Raw genomic sequence first — 19,018 nt, forward strand, 5'->3', positions numbered from 1 at the left:
ACAGTGGTATTCTTCTGGACCAGCTGTCCAAGTAGGATGGGCAGTACTGCTTTGTGGTGGTTCTATTCCTACCTGGATTACTTGGTGCTCATGGGTGATGTTTGGCTCCAGAGAATCTTCACTGTGAGGTGTTGCAGGGTTCAGATTTATCCCCCATACTGCTCTAATATCTACATGAAACTGATGAATGGCATCATCAAGAGTTTTGGGGCATGCTGTCACATTATGCTGATGATATGCAGCTCTGTTTTTTTTACACCTGCAGGTTCAACAATACCTGTGCACTGTCTGGCCTCAGTAATGAGAGCCAATAAAGTGAAGCTGAATACAGATAAGACTGAGGCACTCTTATTCCTATATTTTGTTTTAGTAGTTCTACTCTTACATTGTAAGTCACTTTGAGGCAGTTTTGTGTCGATGATAGATAGATAGATAGATGATAGATATATACAGCGGGGGGGGGTGTATTTGAATCCCTGCTAAATTTGCCCGTTTGCCCTCTGATGAAGAAATGACCAGTCCATAATTTTAATGGTAGGTTTATTGTAGCTGTGAGAGACAGAATAACAACAGGAAAACCCCCAGAAACCCAGAAGACAAAAGTCAGAGACTGATGTGCAGTATAATGAGCGAAATAAGTATTTGATCTGCTATCAACCAGCCAGATGTCAGGCTACCTGGTATCTTCACTGTATGTAACGAGTTGAGATTAGAAGCACCTGCTGTAAGGGAGAGGTCTTACCTGTAATCCCAGCTAATTACAGTACCTGTACAAAAGACACCTGTCGACAGAAGCAATCAGTCCAGCAGATTCCAAAGTAGCCACCATGACCAAGACCAAAGAGCTGTCCAAGGATGTCAGGGACAAGATTGTAGACCTGCACAAGGCTGAATTGGGCTACAAGACTATTGCCAAGCAGCTTAGTGAGAAGGTGACAACAGTTGGTGCAATAATTTGCAAATGGAAGAAACACAAAATAACTGTCAACCTCCCTCGGTCTGGGGCTCCATGCAAGATCTCATCTCGTGGAGTTGCAATGATCAGGAGAAGAGTGATGAAGCAGCCCAGAACTACACGGGGGGAACTTGTCAATGATCTCAGGGCAGCTGGGACCATAGTCACCATGAAAACAGTTGGTAACACACTACGCCGTGAAGGACTGAGATCTTGCAGAGCCTGCAAGGTCCCCTTGCTCAAGACAGCACATGTACACGCCCGTCTGCAGTTTGCCAATGCACATCTGAATGACTCAGAGGAGAACTGGGTGAAAGTGTTGTAGTCAGATGAGACCAAAATTGAGCTCTTTGGCATCAGCTCAACTCGCTGTGTTTGGAGGAGGAGGAATGCTGCCTACAACCCCAAGAACACCATCCCCCACCGTCAAACATGGAGGGGCACGTATTATGCTTTGGGGGTGTTTTTCTGCTAAGGGGACAGGACACCTTCACTGCATCAAAGGGATGATGGATGGGACCATGTATCATCACATCTTGGGTGAGCACCTCCTTTCCTCAGCCAGGGCATTGAAAATGGGTCGAGGATGGGTATTCCAGCATGACAATGACCCAAAACACACGGCTAAGGCAACAAAGGAGTGGCTCAAGAAGAAGCACATTAAGGTCCTGGAGTGGCCTAGCCAGTCTCCATACCTTAATCCCATTGAAAATCTGTGGAGGGAGCCGAAGGTTCGAGTAGCTACACATCAGCCTCGAAATCTTACTGACTTGGAGAGGATCTGCAAAGAGGAGTGGGATAAAATACCTCCTGGGATGTGTGCAAACCTGGTGGCCACCTACAAGACCTCTGTAATTGCCAACAAGGGTTTTGCCACCAAGTACTAATTTTTCTTTTGCAAAGGGATCAAATAGTTATTTCACTCATTATAATGCACATCAATCTCTGACTTTTGTCTTCTGGGTTTCTGGTGGTTTTTCTGTTGTTATTCTGTCTCTCACAGCTACAATAAACCTACCATTAAAATTATGGACTGGTCATTTCTTCGTCAGAGGGAAAATGGGCAAATTTAGCAGGGGATCAAATACTCCCCCCCCCATTGTAGATGATAGATATAGATAGATAGATGATATAGATAGATGATAGATAGATAGATAGATAGATAGATAGATAGATAGATAGATAGATATGACCAGCCTAAACCTGAGGATCCCTTGGGTTATTTAGTGATATATAAAATAACTGAATTGTGGGCATTGCGGTGGACTGATGCTTATGGTGCAGTGGACAAATTCATGATGTAATTGCTATGAAGCTTTTCTCCAAATGTGATATATGAAGCTCTTTTCTAAAAAGGATGCCTTGCAGGTGATGAGCAATGTGTTAAATCAAATATGTCAGAATGATTTCTAGAAGAGACTTTAGTATGCTGGGGCACTACTCATCATGCCCTCACTGATTGTGTTAGGTCAGCAAGATCAGGAATCTGCAAACTAGTAGGTTTTAAAAGCCTGTTACTGGATGGTTCGTGAGACACTGAATCTCAGTGATGTCATGTCACAGAAAATCATTTTAGCATTTAGAATGGTGGGAGAGAATATTACAAAGTATAATATATATTTAAATGCAATAGTATGACAGTCTGGGTAACTAACGAATTCACTATTTATTCCTTTGTCAAGTTGTGCACATTCTCCATGCCTTTAACTGAAAGCCAGAGTCTAGACACATTCTACATTCAGTGAACATAAAACCTAACGTATATAATACACTCAGAGAATGGTATGAGGGTATCCTGTTCATGCATATGCTACCTGGGAGATCATTGGAGAACACAGCTCAATGAAACATTCCTCATGCTATTAATGTTTAGCATTGTGTTGTAAACTTCTCTGAGGTCCTGGGAAAAAAACCAACTAATATATGTACTATTCTATTATAATTTTGTTAAAGGCTGGGCTTTCTTGGTTCTGGACCTAACTGCAAGTGCAGATCTACAAACATAAGAGGGTTTTTCCTTACATTTGTATTTGTATTTGCATATTCACAATGCTGGTTGATGAACTTGTGGAGTTTGAAATTATTAAAACTAATGATGGCATTTTTAAAAAGTCACCAAATCTACAGTGATGCTGGTCAAACAAGTGTTCTGAATACGGAATCCTCTAGAGACACTCTGAAAGCTCTACCTGGATTTTACTTTACTCTTCCTTTAAGACAATTTCCATTGTGCATACAGTTCCTGCTTAACTGTACCACAGACAGAGCCATTGTTTACCCTCATCTTAATGCAAATAGTTCTGTTAACTATTCTAAAATACAGGATGTTCTCCGGGGATAATGACAATGTCTATGTTTGGATTTAATGACACAACCAAGGTCACATGAATGTCCTCGGGACAATGTGTTTCTTGCAGGGTAGTTATAAAGTGAAAATGCAGAACTAGCGCAGTGTTTAAAAATTCACATTATTCCAGGGCGCATTAGAGATTAAATGGAAATTGACATTTGAAGCAGCAAATGGCGGGTGGTGGGGAGGCATCATCATATGAAGTTACAAGGCCAGAACTTTATAAAAGTGAGATAAGCAAAGTGACTTCCTGAACACCTTGTCTGGGTCAGTAGGGTGAAGGTGGGGCACCTGGCCTACAGACTCTGCTAACTCACTTGCATAGGTCAACCCTGGAAGGGTCTATACATGCTACAGCACCCAGTTGAATAATTTTGTTTCATTAGCTAACCTCAATTCTAGTTTTATGTGTAGGGGGAAATACACACTGTACCATCCGTAATTTTATTAGCCCCCATGTTGTCCTGCTTCCCCTCCTCACTAAACCAAAAAGCCTCAGCTGTTGTGTCCTTTATTCATAGGGAAGATGCTCTGGACCCCAGTAATTTTGGTTGCCCTTCTCAGAATGTTTTTCAAACTCTACAATATATTTTTTTTCAGTGTGGCAAGCAGCACTGTTTATCGTATTTCAAGTTTGCTTAATTGTGATACTGGAAGTTTTAACTTTCAGTCCATCATATTGTAATTCCTAGCATGGGATTTGCTTTTTCGTAGCTTCTGCGCACACAGGCTGAATTCAGACAACTTTTTATTCCATTCCCCCAATATTTCTTTACCACTTTATTGGCTAGAGCAACCATGGGCTAATCCACACTTTCTAGGCACAGGTCAGAGCAGTTTTCCATTCACGCTGCCACTTTCCTCTGGAAAACCTGCTGTTTACCACCGAAGTGGAACAAATGTCCATTCACAGAAAACTCAGCTGACATTTGTTCTGATTCAGCAGTAAACAGCTGGTTTTCCATGGGGAATGTGGACAAGCCCTTACTGTTATGTCCCAATGTCTGGAGGATTGCATGAATGACACCCACCACATTCTCTTTTTGTTTGTTTACATTTTCGTAGGAGAGAGAGTGCAAGACAAGACATGCAAGATAGACAAAGGAACACAGCAGAGAGAAGCGAAAGAGAAGGATAGGGAAAAGATGAATATGCATCTCAAAAGTGAACTATTGAGTCCAATATTAAGAATCCCTTCAATAAGGCTGGAAGCCTATCCATCAGATTTTCAAGTGGAAGATAGCAGGATTCAGTTCCCTTTCTTCAAAGCAGCTGATCAGTTAGCTTTTTAAAAGTGATCCTTGTGTGTGGCCCAGGTTAACATTCTGGGACTCCTTTTGATTGGGGCCATGATCTTCTCTGATCCGAGGAATTCAAATAACTTTTATTTCTTTTTCTCTCAGCAGCAGCAACAGAAGAACCAGAGGTAATTCCTGACCCAGCTAAGCAGACGGATCGTGTTGTGAAAATAGCAGGGATAAGTGCAGGAATTCTGGTCTTCATTCTCCTCCTCCTCCTTGTCATATTAATCGTCAAAAAAAGGTAGGTATCGTAAATTTGCCATTTTCTTTTCATTTGGTGTTGTCAAGTAATCTAAAAGAAATTCTTTCACAGGACATTTTATGAAAACCTTTGTCAGGGACTACATTCTTATTCTGAAACTAAGACATATTGCAGAGTAGGGAACTAGTATTTTAGAGTAAAAAGCAAACTTTCTGAAAAGTACAAAGCTATTAAATGTATACAGACAATGGCATATACAAAACATTGATGTAATTGAAATAATTGTTTCTTATTTACCTACTATCCTATTTCATAAGGTTTAAGGCAATATTGGTCTTTGCATTGGCACTAATGAGTCTGCTGTATCTAGCCAGATTGTCTTAGAAAAGATTCTATGAATTATGTCACCTTCATTACCACCTTTGAAAATAATAGAAGGCAATAGTTAAAATCACATTACATCACCATATTTTTTCCATTGAGTTATAAGTACACAAACCTTCAAGTGCAAAACTGTATTGGCAGGAGTCTGAACAAAAACACTTTTTTTTCTTAGTAATCTCCAAAGGCATGAGAAACAAAATCAATAGCGCCATCTTCTGGAATAATAAAGAACTCAGGCAAAAAGGAATGATTGTAAAACTTCGCAGGGAATGGCTTAAATGTTTCTTTTTGAATAACATTGAACTTTTAAATGAAATATGATTAACTTTGTTAATCTGGCATAAACTTGCATAATCATCATCAATGGATTGTTAAGGTGCTAATAAGAAATGGCCGCATCCTTCTTTTCCTGCATTTTTTCTTCCTTACAATCCCTTTTGGATGCACAAACCTCATCATTTCAGAGTAAAACAGTTTGGAGATACGAAACTGCTTCTACTGAGTCAGTTTGTTCTTCTATCTCGCCCCAGCACTGATCTCTCTGAGAGGGCACAGGTCTTCAAGGCCTCGGACAGATTTCCTCCCCACCCAACCTGCAGTTCCTTAACTAGAGATGCTTGAAAATGAACCTGTGCTTTACCATTAACTATGGGCTGCTTTGGTTCAAAAAATTTGTGCATTGCGAAGAGTTTTCTCTTTTTCACAATTAAAAAACTCCGCGAGGTACAATTTTTTTGAAAGTACTTAGCAAAAGGATAAATTTGTTTCTCTGTCATGTTGAAATGAAATAATTTTTCTATCCATTTTAAGTAGGAAAAAAAAATTAGAATTGTACCTGAAAGTCATATGTGTCTAAATGGTTTCCATTAGATTTTTTTTTAATTTTTTGCCTTTTTACAATTACCCCCTGGAGATATATAACATGGAGAAGAAACGTCTGCATTAGAAACCTTAGGTATGCTTATAGTGTTCTGTGTTAGTTAGATACATATGTGATTTTCCCAACAGTGCTTTCACTTTTTCTTTTCCTGTTGTGTACCTCTGTGCTTAAGAATAAACATAATACTGTAGGGCAATTCATATTAAAGTGGCAAAAAGCCCGACTTTATTAGGCATTCATGCAAACTAAGGTGCTGATTTTAAAAGTCCCAATCCCTGCTGAATCTAAAAATAATTTATTGTTAGGGAATGTCCTTAGAATGTAATTTAGCATACAACTTCCCTTCAGGATTTGATGCTTACCTACTACCTCATCATATTAGAGGCAGGTATCTCATTATCAGGGAAGTTTTTAATCTGTGATATTTTAGTGTATTTTTGGTTTTTATGGAAGCCGCCCAGAGTGGCTGGGGAGACCCAGCCAGATGGGCGGGGTACAAATAATAAATTATTATTATTATTATTATTATTATTATTATTATTATTTGTACGCATAGTAATGTGCCTATAGCTATCTGATAGGCTATTCCTACACCCACAGCAATTTCAGCATCTTCATATTGGTCCTTTCTCGCCCTTCCCATGCTTTCCCCCGTACTTTGGAAATGCACGCTGAGAGGGTTGTTATTTATATGACATAAACATTAGGAGAGGGCAAAACATGGGGCACGTGGACCCAGAATTACATTTTTAAAAACTGTGATCCTATGCACATTTGGATGGCAGTGTGACTTGTTTCCAAGTAGACACGCCTTATAGATCTATAGAAAATTCTAGATCTTATAGTTTTAAAAAATCGGCCTATATGCATGGGCCCAGTTGCTGGCACATAAGATGGAGGGATGTGTTACACAGGGCATTAAAAGGAATCAGGCTCACAGCTTTCCCTAGTTGGCATGGCATAGGGACGTCCCAAAGACTGGCTTGGGGATTGATTGCAGAGTTCTTTGGGGCACTTCTGTTTGCCCAGCCTGTTCTACAGGTCCTCATGCCAGAATTCTCCAGAACTCTGGTTGAATTTCAGTAGCTATCCATTTAAATGCATTTGTTGTGTGTTTCAAGTGGGAAGAAACCTCAAAACTGTTATGGAATGCCATGTGTTGAAATCACAGTCTGTCAGCAACTGTAATTTCAAATCCCATTTTTTCCAGGGTGGGTGTCCTCATTTAGATATAAATGTCATGGCTATAAATCCTCCTGGGACACTGATTTAATTGGGTAGTCTTCCTGTTTGCCTGCAATTGATCCCTGGTCATTGAAGAGAGTGTTTCATGCATATACTGCATCTATGGGTTCACAGAAGTGAATTTAAATATATCTGATATTGAATACACAGCTGTATTCTATAGGTTTTAAACTAAGATTCTTGCATTTGGTGGTAAATTAGCCTCATCAATTTCAACCCATTTCAAAAAATAAAATAAAAAGGCCGCCCAAACCTGAAACTGCTACATGATGTAAGTGATACCTGGTATTACAGCTGCAGGTGGTGTGTAACATGCTAACCTCCTATCCCATTCCATATTCAAAATAGGCAAGAAATGAACTCAGTCACTGAGACTTCACTGTTTGGACATTTTTCACTATGACAACTTAATCAGGTGTCTCCTCTAATACTTAACGTCATTCGTTCCCTTTCTTCTTATTTCCCGCAATAGAAGTGGTCAATATTACATGTGAGCCTTTGGGCAAGCGTCATTGAGGGCATTTCCTTAATCTTTGTTAATGCAGTACATTCCAAAGAGCCTAATGCAACTACCGTATTTTTCGCTCTATAGGACACAGTTTTCCCCCTCTAAAAATGAAGGGGGAAAGTGTGTGCGTCCTATGGAGCAAATGCAGGCTTTCTCTTAAGCCTGGAGAGCGAGAGGGGTCAGTGCGCACTGACCCCTCTCTCGTTCCAGGCTTCAGGAAGCTATCCACAAGCCTGCGGAGCCCGGCGGGGGTTCCTGCCAGGCTCCGCAGGCCTGCAGACAGCTGCCTGCAGCCCGAAGTCCAGGGACCGCGGCGCTGTGCACCCTGGGCTTCGGGCAGCTCTCCGCCAGCCTTCAGAGCCCGGCGGGAGTTCCCACTGGGCTCCCAAGGCTTGCGGATAGCAGCCTGCTGTCCCCGTAGCCAAAACAGCGAGACGTGGCACTGTTCAACCCTCCGTCTCGCTGTTCCAGCTTCGGGATGGCACCCCACCGCCCTGCAGAGGCTTGAAAGGCTGTCCCCAAAGCCAAAACAGCGAGATGGGGTGCTGCACAGCCCTCCGTCTCACTGTTCCAGCTTTGGGATGGCTGCGCAAAGCCTCCGCAGGGCGGCAGGGTGAAGGCACCCCGCCGCCCTGCGGAGGCTACAAAGGATGTCCCCAAAGCCTCACACCTTTGGAGTGCAGCTGCACTTCCCCCCACCGTCAGCCCCACAAGCTCGGGGGGCGGCGGCAAGACCTGCTATTGAACGCACCTTGAAAGCACCTTGTTTATGAGGGGGAGAACAAGAAAAAAAATTTTTTCCCCTATTCTCCCCCTCCTATGGTCCGGTGCGCCCAGTAGAGCGAAAAATACGGTATATTGAAATATATTAGAGCTGGCTTAAAGGGACATTCACATGGCTATTTTTTGGCATGGTGTTTGGACATTAAAATGGTCTAGCACATTTTAAAGTTAGGCTCATGCATTATCACAAACACACACACACAGAGAGAGAGAGAGAAAGAGAGAGAGAGAGAGAGAGAGAGAGAGAGAGAGAGAGAGAGAGCGCTGCAGAAAGTACCGTATTTTTCGCTCTATAACACGCACCAGACCATAACACGCACGTAGTTTTTAGAGGAGGAAAACGAGAAAAAAATATTCTAAACGAAATAGTGGATATATGATTTTTGTGGTTCATGCTGTGGCCACAGACATGTGATGTGACAGTGAGTTTGGAGTAGCCCAATGCAAAAATCCTGAGGATCCATGTGGATCCATGCTTTGTAACCACGGAGGAGGGAAGGAAGGGAAACCATGGATCCTCTGCTCACGACTGCAGCAGATCCCCCCCGCCACCCGCAGGCATTCGCTCCATAACACGCACAGACATTTCCCCTTACTTTCTAGGAGGAAAAAAGTGAGTGTTATGGTGCAAAAAATACGGTATATTCAGACTCACAGTAAAGAGGATTCACAGCGTGGTCTACTGTTCGTCTGAGCTTTTTGCCTTGATTGTTGGTAATTTCCCACTAATCTTCCTCCTTCCCAACTCAAGGGGTAAACTGAGTTGCAAAGGACATAGATTAAGCGCAGAAAAGCAAGTTCCAAATTTCTCTGCATGTTTGAGAGCAAAATTCTCAGCAGGCAGAGCTAGGTTGATCTCATGTGCCTAAACATAATAGGTATCTTGACTCAGAGGCTTATAACCAGCCCAGACCCATGCCCCACCGAAAGCAGAGGGGGGAACCTGTGGTATTCCAGATGTTGCTTAATAACTCCCATCATACTTGACCACTGACCATGCTGGCTGGGGCTGATGGCCACAGGGTTCTTCACATCTGACAAAAAGCCTATGCTATAAGTGTGGTACACCATTTGTCTGAATTGTGTGGAAACCTTGCTGCCCACTGTGACTTTATTCAATCAAGATGTGTAAACTTTTCTAGAATAATAATATTGAGCCCAGTCCATATGAGTTATCAACATACTCATCTTATGGTAGTTTCAGCCCATCAGTCCCCTTAATCATGTGAAACTATTGTCATTCCCATTGACTCAGTGGGACAAAACTGGAATTCCCTGAAGCCCTTTATATTAACAAGGTTTCTAAAGTAATCTATCCTCCTGCCTTCTATTTTTACTAAATGATTTTTTTTCTAGTATACACCACCACACTGTAAACACAATGGAATTAGACTGAATATGCTTTAAGTTTTAATCTTAAGCGCTTGTATACTACTAGGTGCTATAAATATAACCATTCTGTACATACATATTAGTGATTCCATCATGTGGTATCCCTTTTGATACTTGGACGTTATTAACACTTTTAGGAAGATCAGAAAATATACCTGCTAATTTCACATTGGTTTAATTACTCTTACGCATTGTAACAGATTTCCAAATTTGATTTATTGGGGGGGAAATCTGAATGGTAAGCAGTTTTGTATGATTTCATGAATCAGAAGTGTCTTATGCTTTGCCTGATCATTTTGTACAAACTGATTTGAAGCTGAAGTAGATGAAACTCTATTAGCTGTTATAGAGTTTTACAAAGTAATCAAACTGCATAAGAAAAGGGATACTGCATCTCTTAAATAGCAACTAACTTTTTTTTAACCATTGTTGAAATATTTCCAAATGTACCTCATTTCTTTCCATTTGTGTACTTCTTTTTTTAAGCTAAGCATGTGTGTATCAACATTTTCATTTTTAAGATTTAGAAGCAGCAGCAGCAGAAGCTCTGTGTGTGTGTGTGTGTGTTCTCCTTAGTATACATGCACATCTACTGCAAAAATGACAGCATAGACCTATTATCTATATAGGATGTTCCCCCCAAAAAACCGCTTACACCTGTATACTTGTAAGCAGCCATCTTAGTTGTTTGTTAACACAGCTCTGCCAGTTTGTAACTGAAAGTTAGACAAAAAAGAAAGGGAACAATTGAGAGCACATGACCTGTACACACCTGTTCTGTATGTCATGACATTTAGGTAGTTATCAGTCATCACATTTATGCTGAACTGCATGAAAATACATAACCCATTTAATTTCCTTTTTTCCCCCCACAATAAATGAAGTGTCAGCATGTCATTTTTCTCCAGCAATCTCTTTCTAATACCGAAATCATTTTTATATGCTAACATATTTTTTTTAATTGCATGGCACCGTAAGGCTAATCAGTGCATGAGCAAGTTTGTAATGCTAACCAATAAAACATGATTTTTTTAAAAAAAACCGCACATTTCTCTGCTTTATTGAATGTGACCGAGTCACGCTTTTCATTCACCATTGCTTCTCTTTTTCCACTGTCTGTGATTTGCTTGCCAGGAGGAGCTACTATTCTTACTCCTACTACCTGTAAGTAGAAATGGGTGACTTACTTATTTACGTGTTTGAAGATGCAGTATCCCTTTTCAAAAAAAAAAGGGACAAAAAGTATTAATACTTTGCTACATTTTTCCATATAATTTATATTTTCTTTTTTTTAGGAGCTAAACATTTTCTAAGGCTTTTTGCTTTTATTTTTAAAGGGATATTGTATTCTAAATGAATGTAGAAACATTATTTCTATGTATCTATTTGTTTCTTTTGGTTTCACTACAATTTAATTTTCATTCTAAAATCAAGTTTGGGCTTCTTTCTAGGTTCATGTAATGTGATAGGTAGTTTTCTTCATCAAGCAGTGAACTGGACTCAGCTCTAATCTGAGGCAGAGTGAAGTCTTCCCACTTCAGGGGAAGAAATGACAGGGAATGTACACTGTTTCTCACAGCACCCACCACCCAGAAAGAAAGAAAAAAGTAGCTAGGCTAAACTTTAGGATCGTGCTAGAGTGTGAGTCTGCTTTAAACTCCACTTCTGACACCATGTGTTGTGTCTGTAAATGACCTCAAACACAAAGGGCTCTTGAGAAACCCGCCCAACCAGATCCATTTGTGCAGATCCCTTACACACGAAGGTGGCGTTCATGTGTTGGTGTTCTTTTACAAAATAAAAATGTGTAAAATGTGCAATGGTTGAAGGAAGCTGATGCACTAATGGGGGTGGAACTAAAAGGGTTCCCCAGTGTACGTGATGCTGACCTACATGTGAGCAATGCATACACTTGTCAGGAGCCCCACATGAAGGAAAAGTGATGCACGTTGTCCACCATCACCCAGCCAGATGAGGGCACAATGGCGGATGGGTGGGACAGCAGCTGGCCTCTTGTCAAGTAACAAAAAGACATGAGCCCTTCAAGGCTTCTGTTCATTTTGACTCTTCCACCAAAACCACCTAATTCTCATTGAGAAAGTTGAAGAAGGCTTCTGGGCTCCTTCTCCTACCCTGTTCTTCTCCTCACAGTGGGGGAGATGTTTGAAAGTGATATTTCCTCTGAGCTTGCAATGTTATGCTTTCTTTGAAGCGTTTAAGTGGTTGATCTCTCTTACTCTCGGGGAACAGACCTGTCAACAAGATCTATGCCTATATTGTATGTTGCACATGGGATGCGTTAAATGGTAGCAACAGTCAGAATGGTTTGTAGAAGCATAGACAAAGTTTGAAGCAGCCTAATGCAGGGTTGAAAAAAGCTACTAATTCAAAACAAACTGCCATATAATATATATGTACAGGCCTGCACTTGAACAGAGCTGCCCTTCAGTAAATCTGAATCATGTATTAAATGGAGAGGGTTTTGAAATATCAATTTTAAAAAACCAAAAAAAACCACTTAATTTTAAACAAAAGCTACCTAAGCTGCTGTAGCCTGACTTTGTTATCCTTGAGTTTACTATGACAAATTGCAATTCCCTTGTTAAATAACAGGACAACCAGAAGTAATTATGCTATGCAATTTTCACAAAATAATAAAGTATCTCTACTCCCTCCCTTCTTACTTAGCCAACTGCATAGGCTGATGGAGGTGAACGCTGTGGTGGTTAACAATGTCTATCTACTCTCGGCAGCCCCCAATACAAATTGCTGATTGTTTCCAAAACAAGAGATTGCATGGCCTGAGCTAGAGTACCAAAGCTATAAGGAGCTGATGGCTGCTAGCAATAATAATAATAATAATAATAATAATAATAATAATTATTTATACCCCGCCCTCCCCAGCCAAGGCCAGGCTCAGAGCGGCTTACAAGCAATAATAAAAACAAGTTGAATTATTACAACTTAAAAACAAAATTAAAATACAACATTAAAATATTGAAACATTAAAATATTAAATGTAGCCTCATCGCAGGAGGAGAAGGAAAAGAAAAAAGAGAGAGAGGGGGGAATCAAATTGGCTCCAAGCCAAAGGCCAGGCAGAACAACTCTGTCTTACAGGCCCTGCGGAAAGAAATCAGATCCTGCAGGGCCCTGGTCTCATGAGGCAGAGTGTTGCACCAGGCCGGAGCCAGAGTTGAAAAGGCCCTGGCTCTGGTTGAAGCTAATCTAACTTCCAATACAGATGTGTCCACAAATTAAATATTTTTACAAATCATTTGCTCTGATTCGGAGCAATGATCACAAGCACATAACATTGCTGGGGATTATGATACCAGTTAAGACTACGGATAACCCAAACACAAGTTGTGGGACTGGCATAGGAAAGAGAGTTACTAAGAGAAAAGAGTGGTAGTGCTTTTAATGCATGCACCCAACAAAAATCATTTAATGGTGTATTTCATCCGCTCTACTTCTCAGTGGGGAGGAGTTGCGGTGGACCGCGTGGCCACCCACTCCCCACTGGAGGCGGGGGACCTTGTCCCTCATTGCCTGGGGGATCCCAGCCACGTCAGAGTCCGGCCAGCCAACCCGCTGTCTGGGGGGGCGTGGCCGGGGCCATTTAAATGGAGGAGTGAGCCAGAGGACTTCCTCTTTGCTCGCTTCCTCAATTTTGCCCAGTAACATAAACCTAATATTCATGTCCTTGTGTGAGTTATTTCCAACGAGGGGGTGGCTGCGGGGTCTCGACAAGCAACTGTTGCACTACCTGTTTGCTTGCTGCTGACACTCTTCAGAGCTCAGTGCATAGAAGTACTTAAAATTGTTGGCTATTTATGCAGTATGGTAGCGCTGCAGAGAGCTTGCTGGGGAGATCATGCATTAAAAAGAAAGGGACTCAAAAATAACTTAAGGTTTTAATTACAAAAAAAACAAAAACTCCTTATACACTAAATACATTAACAACAAACCAGACCCAACCACCAACCCAACCCCCAGGGGAATGGTAGAGCTAGGTGCTGCTCCTTATATACTCCATGCAAATGCTGACACCTTAATCAATGCAACTCAGCAGCACCTGCTATGTTTCACAGCTGTAAAGCTGGGTCTCATTATCTTGCTCTGGCCCTTGCTCTGGCCCCTTAAAGACATACACATTAGGTGGAACAATGATGAACCTTTACATTTAAAGTAACCATTCAACATTTCCCCTGCGGTTCATCATTGTGGAACAAAAACATAAAGCATACTTTGTACATGTCTTTCATGTGTAACCTTTGGAAGTGCTTTTGTAAAAATGTCCGCAATTTGATTGTCACCTGGAACATATTCAAATACAATCATTTCATCAGCAATTAGTTTCTTTACAAACTGCAAACGTAATCTTAAGACTCTGGTGCGCTGCGTATTGGTTTCTGAGCATAGGATAGCAAGTCCACTCTGGGAATCAAGGTAAACTTTTACTGGTAGCGTTACTTGCATCTGTAGGTCTGCAAATACTTGCAGATACCATTCTACATCACGAGTGGCCTGAACGCATGCACATAATTCACTCTCTGTTGTGGAGAGACAAATAATGGTTTGTGTCTGGGACTTCCATTCAAATGGACAACCGTTATAACAAAACACCATACCAGACACACCCCTGCAATTATTTTGTTCCACTGCATGAGATGCATCGCAGAAAATTTCAAAACCTTTGTCAATACTTGACATAAACTGCAACCTATAATGTTTGGTATGTTTAAGGTACATTACCACTCTATTAAGAGCAGAGAAACATTGTGTAGTAGGCTTTTCCACAAATTTTGCCAGAAAGTGAAAAGCATAAGTTATATCTGGTCTTGAGATTCTTTGAATGAAATTTAGCTTGCCTATGGCAGAACGATACAAAGTTTTGTTAGGAAATGGTTTATCTTCACCTGTAAAGGTGAAACCACACACCATAGGCGTTTCCTTCCCATTTGCATTTTCTAAACGTAGCATTTCAACAAGATCAATTTTTGCAGTTTGATGAACCAGAAAAGATCCATTTTTGCCTTTCTCAATTTGCATGGATAAGTAATTTTTAGCTATGCCTAATTCCACCACATCAAATTTCTTCTGTAACTGTGAAACTACCTCTTCATATTCCTGTTTAGTTTTTGTAGAAATTAACACGTCATCTACATACACACACATCTTTGTTACAGAGTTTGCCCTTTCCTTTATAAACACACAATTGTCTGCCTTTCCTTGTGAAAACCAATATCCAGCAATTCTTTTGCTAAAGTTTGGTGCCAATTCCTTCCACTTTGGTGCAGACCATAAAGGGATTTATTTAATTTGCATACCAAACCTTCAGCGGCGTCTATGCCTTCAGGGACACGCATAAAAATTTGTTCTTTTAAATCTGCAAACAAATATGCAGTTTTTATATCTAGGTGATAAACAGAATGTCCGCATTGTGATGCATCTTTTAACAAGAGCTTAACTGTCTCATATTTTACACTTGGTGAATAACACAAATCATAATCTTCGCCTGGAATTTGTTGAAAACCCTTAGCAACTAATCTTGCCTTGTACCTTACAACTTCATTTTTGTCATTCATTTTAACTCTATAAACCCATTTTGAATCAATAAGTCTCATATCTGGGGTTTGTGGTACAAGAGACCAAGTGTTATGCTCTTTTAAAGAAGCTATCTCAGAGTTCATAGCTTTATACCAATTTGCAGCTTGGTGCTTAGGTAAATTCTGAACATCATTGTAGCTTTTTGGCTCAAAAACCGCCTTATTGGCATACACAGTATTAAAATGTTCATCTGCAAATCGTTGTGGCTTCTGCCTCTCTATCTGAACGTCTCAGTCCGGAAGGAGAGTCAGACTCCTCAGACTTAATAGGACTAAGGGAACCACTAGTTTCAGGTTGTAAATCATCATTGTCAGACTGAAGAGGTGCCTGTAGGCTAAGCTCACGGTCAGAAAACTCAAGAGAATCTAACCTCCCCTCGGGTGCCTGTGACTTTAAATCACCAAGCAAATTATCAGATTCAACAGGCTTTTTGTCTTTTTCCATTAATTCAGAAGCACCATTTCCTGCTGCTGCTGCTTCTTCCTCTTCTTCCTCAGTACTATCTATACCGTCAGTATCTTGGAAAACAGCAACTCCATTCCAATTTACAGTTTGTATCATGCTTCTGGTAATATGAAATTTGCCAGTTGCTGGTATGTAAATTCTGTACGCCCCCTGCTGGTAGCCCATTAATTTTCCCTGAACACTACGCTCACCCAGTTTCTGCTTAGCGGGGTAATGCATAATTACATCTGAACCCCAAATGCGTAGGTATTTCAGATTAGGGCGTTTTTTAAACAACTTCTCATAGGGGGTGACATCTAAACCAGAATGATAACTGCGATTTCTAACATAACAAAATGCATTAAGCGCTTCAGCCCAAAAGTCTTTGGGCAGATTAGCATCGTGCAGATAAGTTTTGACCCCTGCTTGCAGATCACGCTGCACAACTTCAACAAGCCCATTTTGCCAGGGACTTCGGGGGCAAGATAACTCATGAGTAGTCCCCTGCGCTTCCAGGAATTTCTCAAAATCCTCAGAAACAAATTCCCCGCCCCGGTCAGAAAACAGGTTCTTAATTGGTTTGTTAAAGTGCGTTTTTACCCAGTTGCAAAAAACTTTGTACTTCTCAAATGCTTGGGACTTCTCAGCTATTGCATAAGTCCAACAATATCTACTATACTGGTCTATGAGGGTGAGCCAGTACTTTGAACCTCCTAATGATGGCGGGAGTGGCCCAACTAAGTCACAATGTACACGCTCAAATGGCTCAGTTACTTTCCTATCTGAGCACCTACCCTTGCGTGCAACCTTAATCTTATTCTTGCAACAAGATAGACATTGCATAAAGAATTTACATGGTTTTAAGTTGAGGCCATTAACAATATTCTTTGTCTTAATTACATCAGCAAAATTCAAGTGTCCCAGAATTCTGTGCGCCTCATGGACACACCCAGAATGTGGCCTTACATTCCTCAACCCCTGGCTTGACTGTGCTGCTCTGCAATTTATAGGCGATTGGGAGTAGGTGCGAAAATACAGTCTATATAAACCATCAGAGTCCCGGGCATACAATAGACGTTTGTTCCCCTCAAAAAACTCACACATTGAATTTAAGAAACGCACACTTATGCCTTGACGAGCAAAACACCTTACTGATAATAAATTGTCCACTGATGGGCAGTAAATGCAGTTCGCTATTGTAATATTTAAAGAGTCAAGTTTAACAGTACCTCTGCCAAGTGACTGCAAGACTTGTGAATTGGCTAAATGTACATTACCAATTTCCTCTTCGAAAGAAATAAACAAGCTTCGATTGTTGCAAACGTGGTGAGAAGCTCCTGAGTCCACAATAAAAGAATTCCACTTGGCACCTTTAATTCTTTTATGATCTGCAGTCCGAGCATGAAAAGCTCGCGGCTCATTTCTGTCTTTACGGTGCGATGTTGGCTGCTGAGATGACAACCGTGACTGACGAGCAGAAACAGGCTTAGGAGTACTTTGCTTTCTTTTGGATCTGCAGTCCTTTGCAAAATGTCCTTGCTTATTGCAGAACCAACAACGCTTTGCAGCTTTAAATGCAGTCGCATCACCAAAAGGTTGCATATGGCGTTCCTCATTACTTCTGGAAATAGGAGTGCTTGTGGCACAAGCCTCCCTTCTATCCAACTCGCCCATTAATCTTGCCGTTACCCCTTCCACAGTTAATTGTGCTGGTGGAACGGCAGATATCTGGCTAGCTATGCCATCAAAGTCCTCGTTAAGGGAACAAAGAATGATAAAAACATACTGAATATCAGGTATGTCCATGTCCCTTCGAATTAATTCACCGCGTATTGCCTCCAGACGTCTCAAGTGTGCTGCCAAATCACCACCAGGCTGCAACTTCGTCTGGTACAGCTGCTTGAAAAACGTCAATGCAGACGCTGACTCCTTTCTAACATGCACTGCTGCAAGACTGTCCCACATTTCTTTGGCAGTTTTCTTATTCCTTATGTAGACTACTTGCTGGTCGCTGACTGCCAAATTAATTATCGCCCTGGCTTTCGCATCTCCTTTCGACCAAGCATTTGTTACAGGGTCAGGAGGGTCATCAGTCACATAAGTCCATACTTCCCTAGAGGTCAAAAGCGCCTCCACCCAAAAAGACCATAAACTATAGTTCTCATCTGTTAGCTGTGGGAAGACCAGAGCCTTCTCAGCTTCAGGAACCCGGTCAACCATTCTGGAAATCTTCCAGACCCACAAAAACTACACTAACAGGAGAAGGAGTTTTCAAACCTTTCTCAGAGTCCAAAAATATGCAGTCATCCACTCAGCAGCTGGGCCCATAACCAAAGATGTTGGCTATTTATGCAGTATGGTAGCGCTGCAGAGAGCTTGCTGGGGAGATCATGCATTAAAAAGAAAGGGACTCAAAAATAACTTAAGGTTTTAATTACAAAAAACAAAAACTCCTTATACACTAAATACATTAACAACAAACCAGACCCAACCACCAACCCAACCCCCAGGGGAATGGTAGAGCTAGGTGCTGCTCCTTATATACTCCATGCAAATGCTGACACCTTAATCAATGCAACTCAGCAGCACCTGCTATGTTTCACAGCTGTAAAGCTGGGTCTCATTATCTTGCTCTGGCCCTTGCTCTGGCCCCTTAAAGACATACACATTAGGTGGAACAATGATGAACCTTTACATTTAAAGTAACCATTCAACAAAAATGTCCTCTAAGTTTGGTATCTATAGATCACAGCACCACAGCCTTTTCATGGAAATTAACTTTTTCACGGTTACCTACTTAGCTACTTGCAAGGCTTTAAGTACTGTTGACTTTTTAGCTTGTCTTAACCAGAAACCTAGCTGCAGTTTTCACTATCTGAAAGACTATCCTGAAGGGTTTTTATGAAGTCTTATAAGTGGTGCTTCAAAAATGGGTTTTGTGAAATGAAGAGATGGGACTGG

The 19,018-nt window shown here is 41.1% G+C and overlaps 1 protein-coding gene across 14 annotated transcripts in view; it reads left to right on the forward strand.

Annotated features, from left to right (window-relative positions):
- The window catches only part of PTPRK (protein tyrosine phosphatase receptor type K), a 352,960-nt gene that overhangs the window by 296,596 nt on the left and 37,346 nt on the right, over positions 1-19,018 (forward strand). For 8 of the 14 annotated variants that reach the window (XM_079970721.1, XM_079970728.1, XM_079970729.1 and 5 more), the window contains exon 14: positions 4,709-4,847. In XM_079970721.1, coding sequence (XP_079826847.1) covers positions 4,709-4,847 — 139 coding nt within the window. Of the gene's footprint in view, positions 1-4,708; positions 4,848-6,105; positions 6,148-11,134; positions 11,165-19,018 lie in introns of all 14 variants that reach the window. The other 6 variants (XM_079970727.1, XM_079970731.1, XM_079970723.1 and 3 more) reach the window with 3 other exon arrangements.

The sequence above is a fragment of the Podarcis cretensis genome, assembly GCF_951804945.1.
Source record: "Podarcis cretensis genome assembly, chromosome: 3".
Taxonomy (NCBI): Eukaryota; Metazoa; Chordata; class Lepidosauria; order Squamata; family Lacertidae; genus Podarcis; species Podarcis cretensis.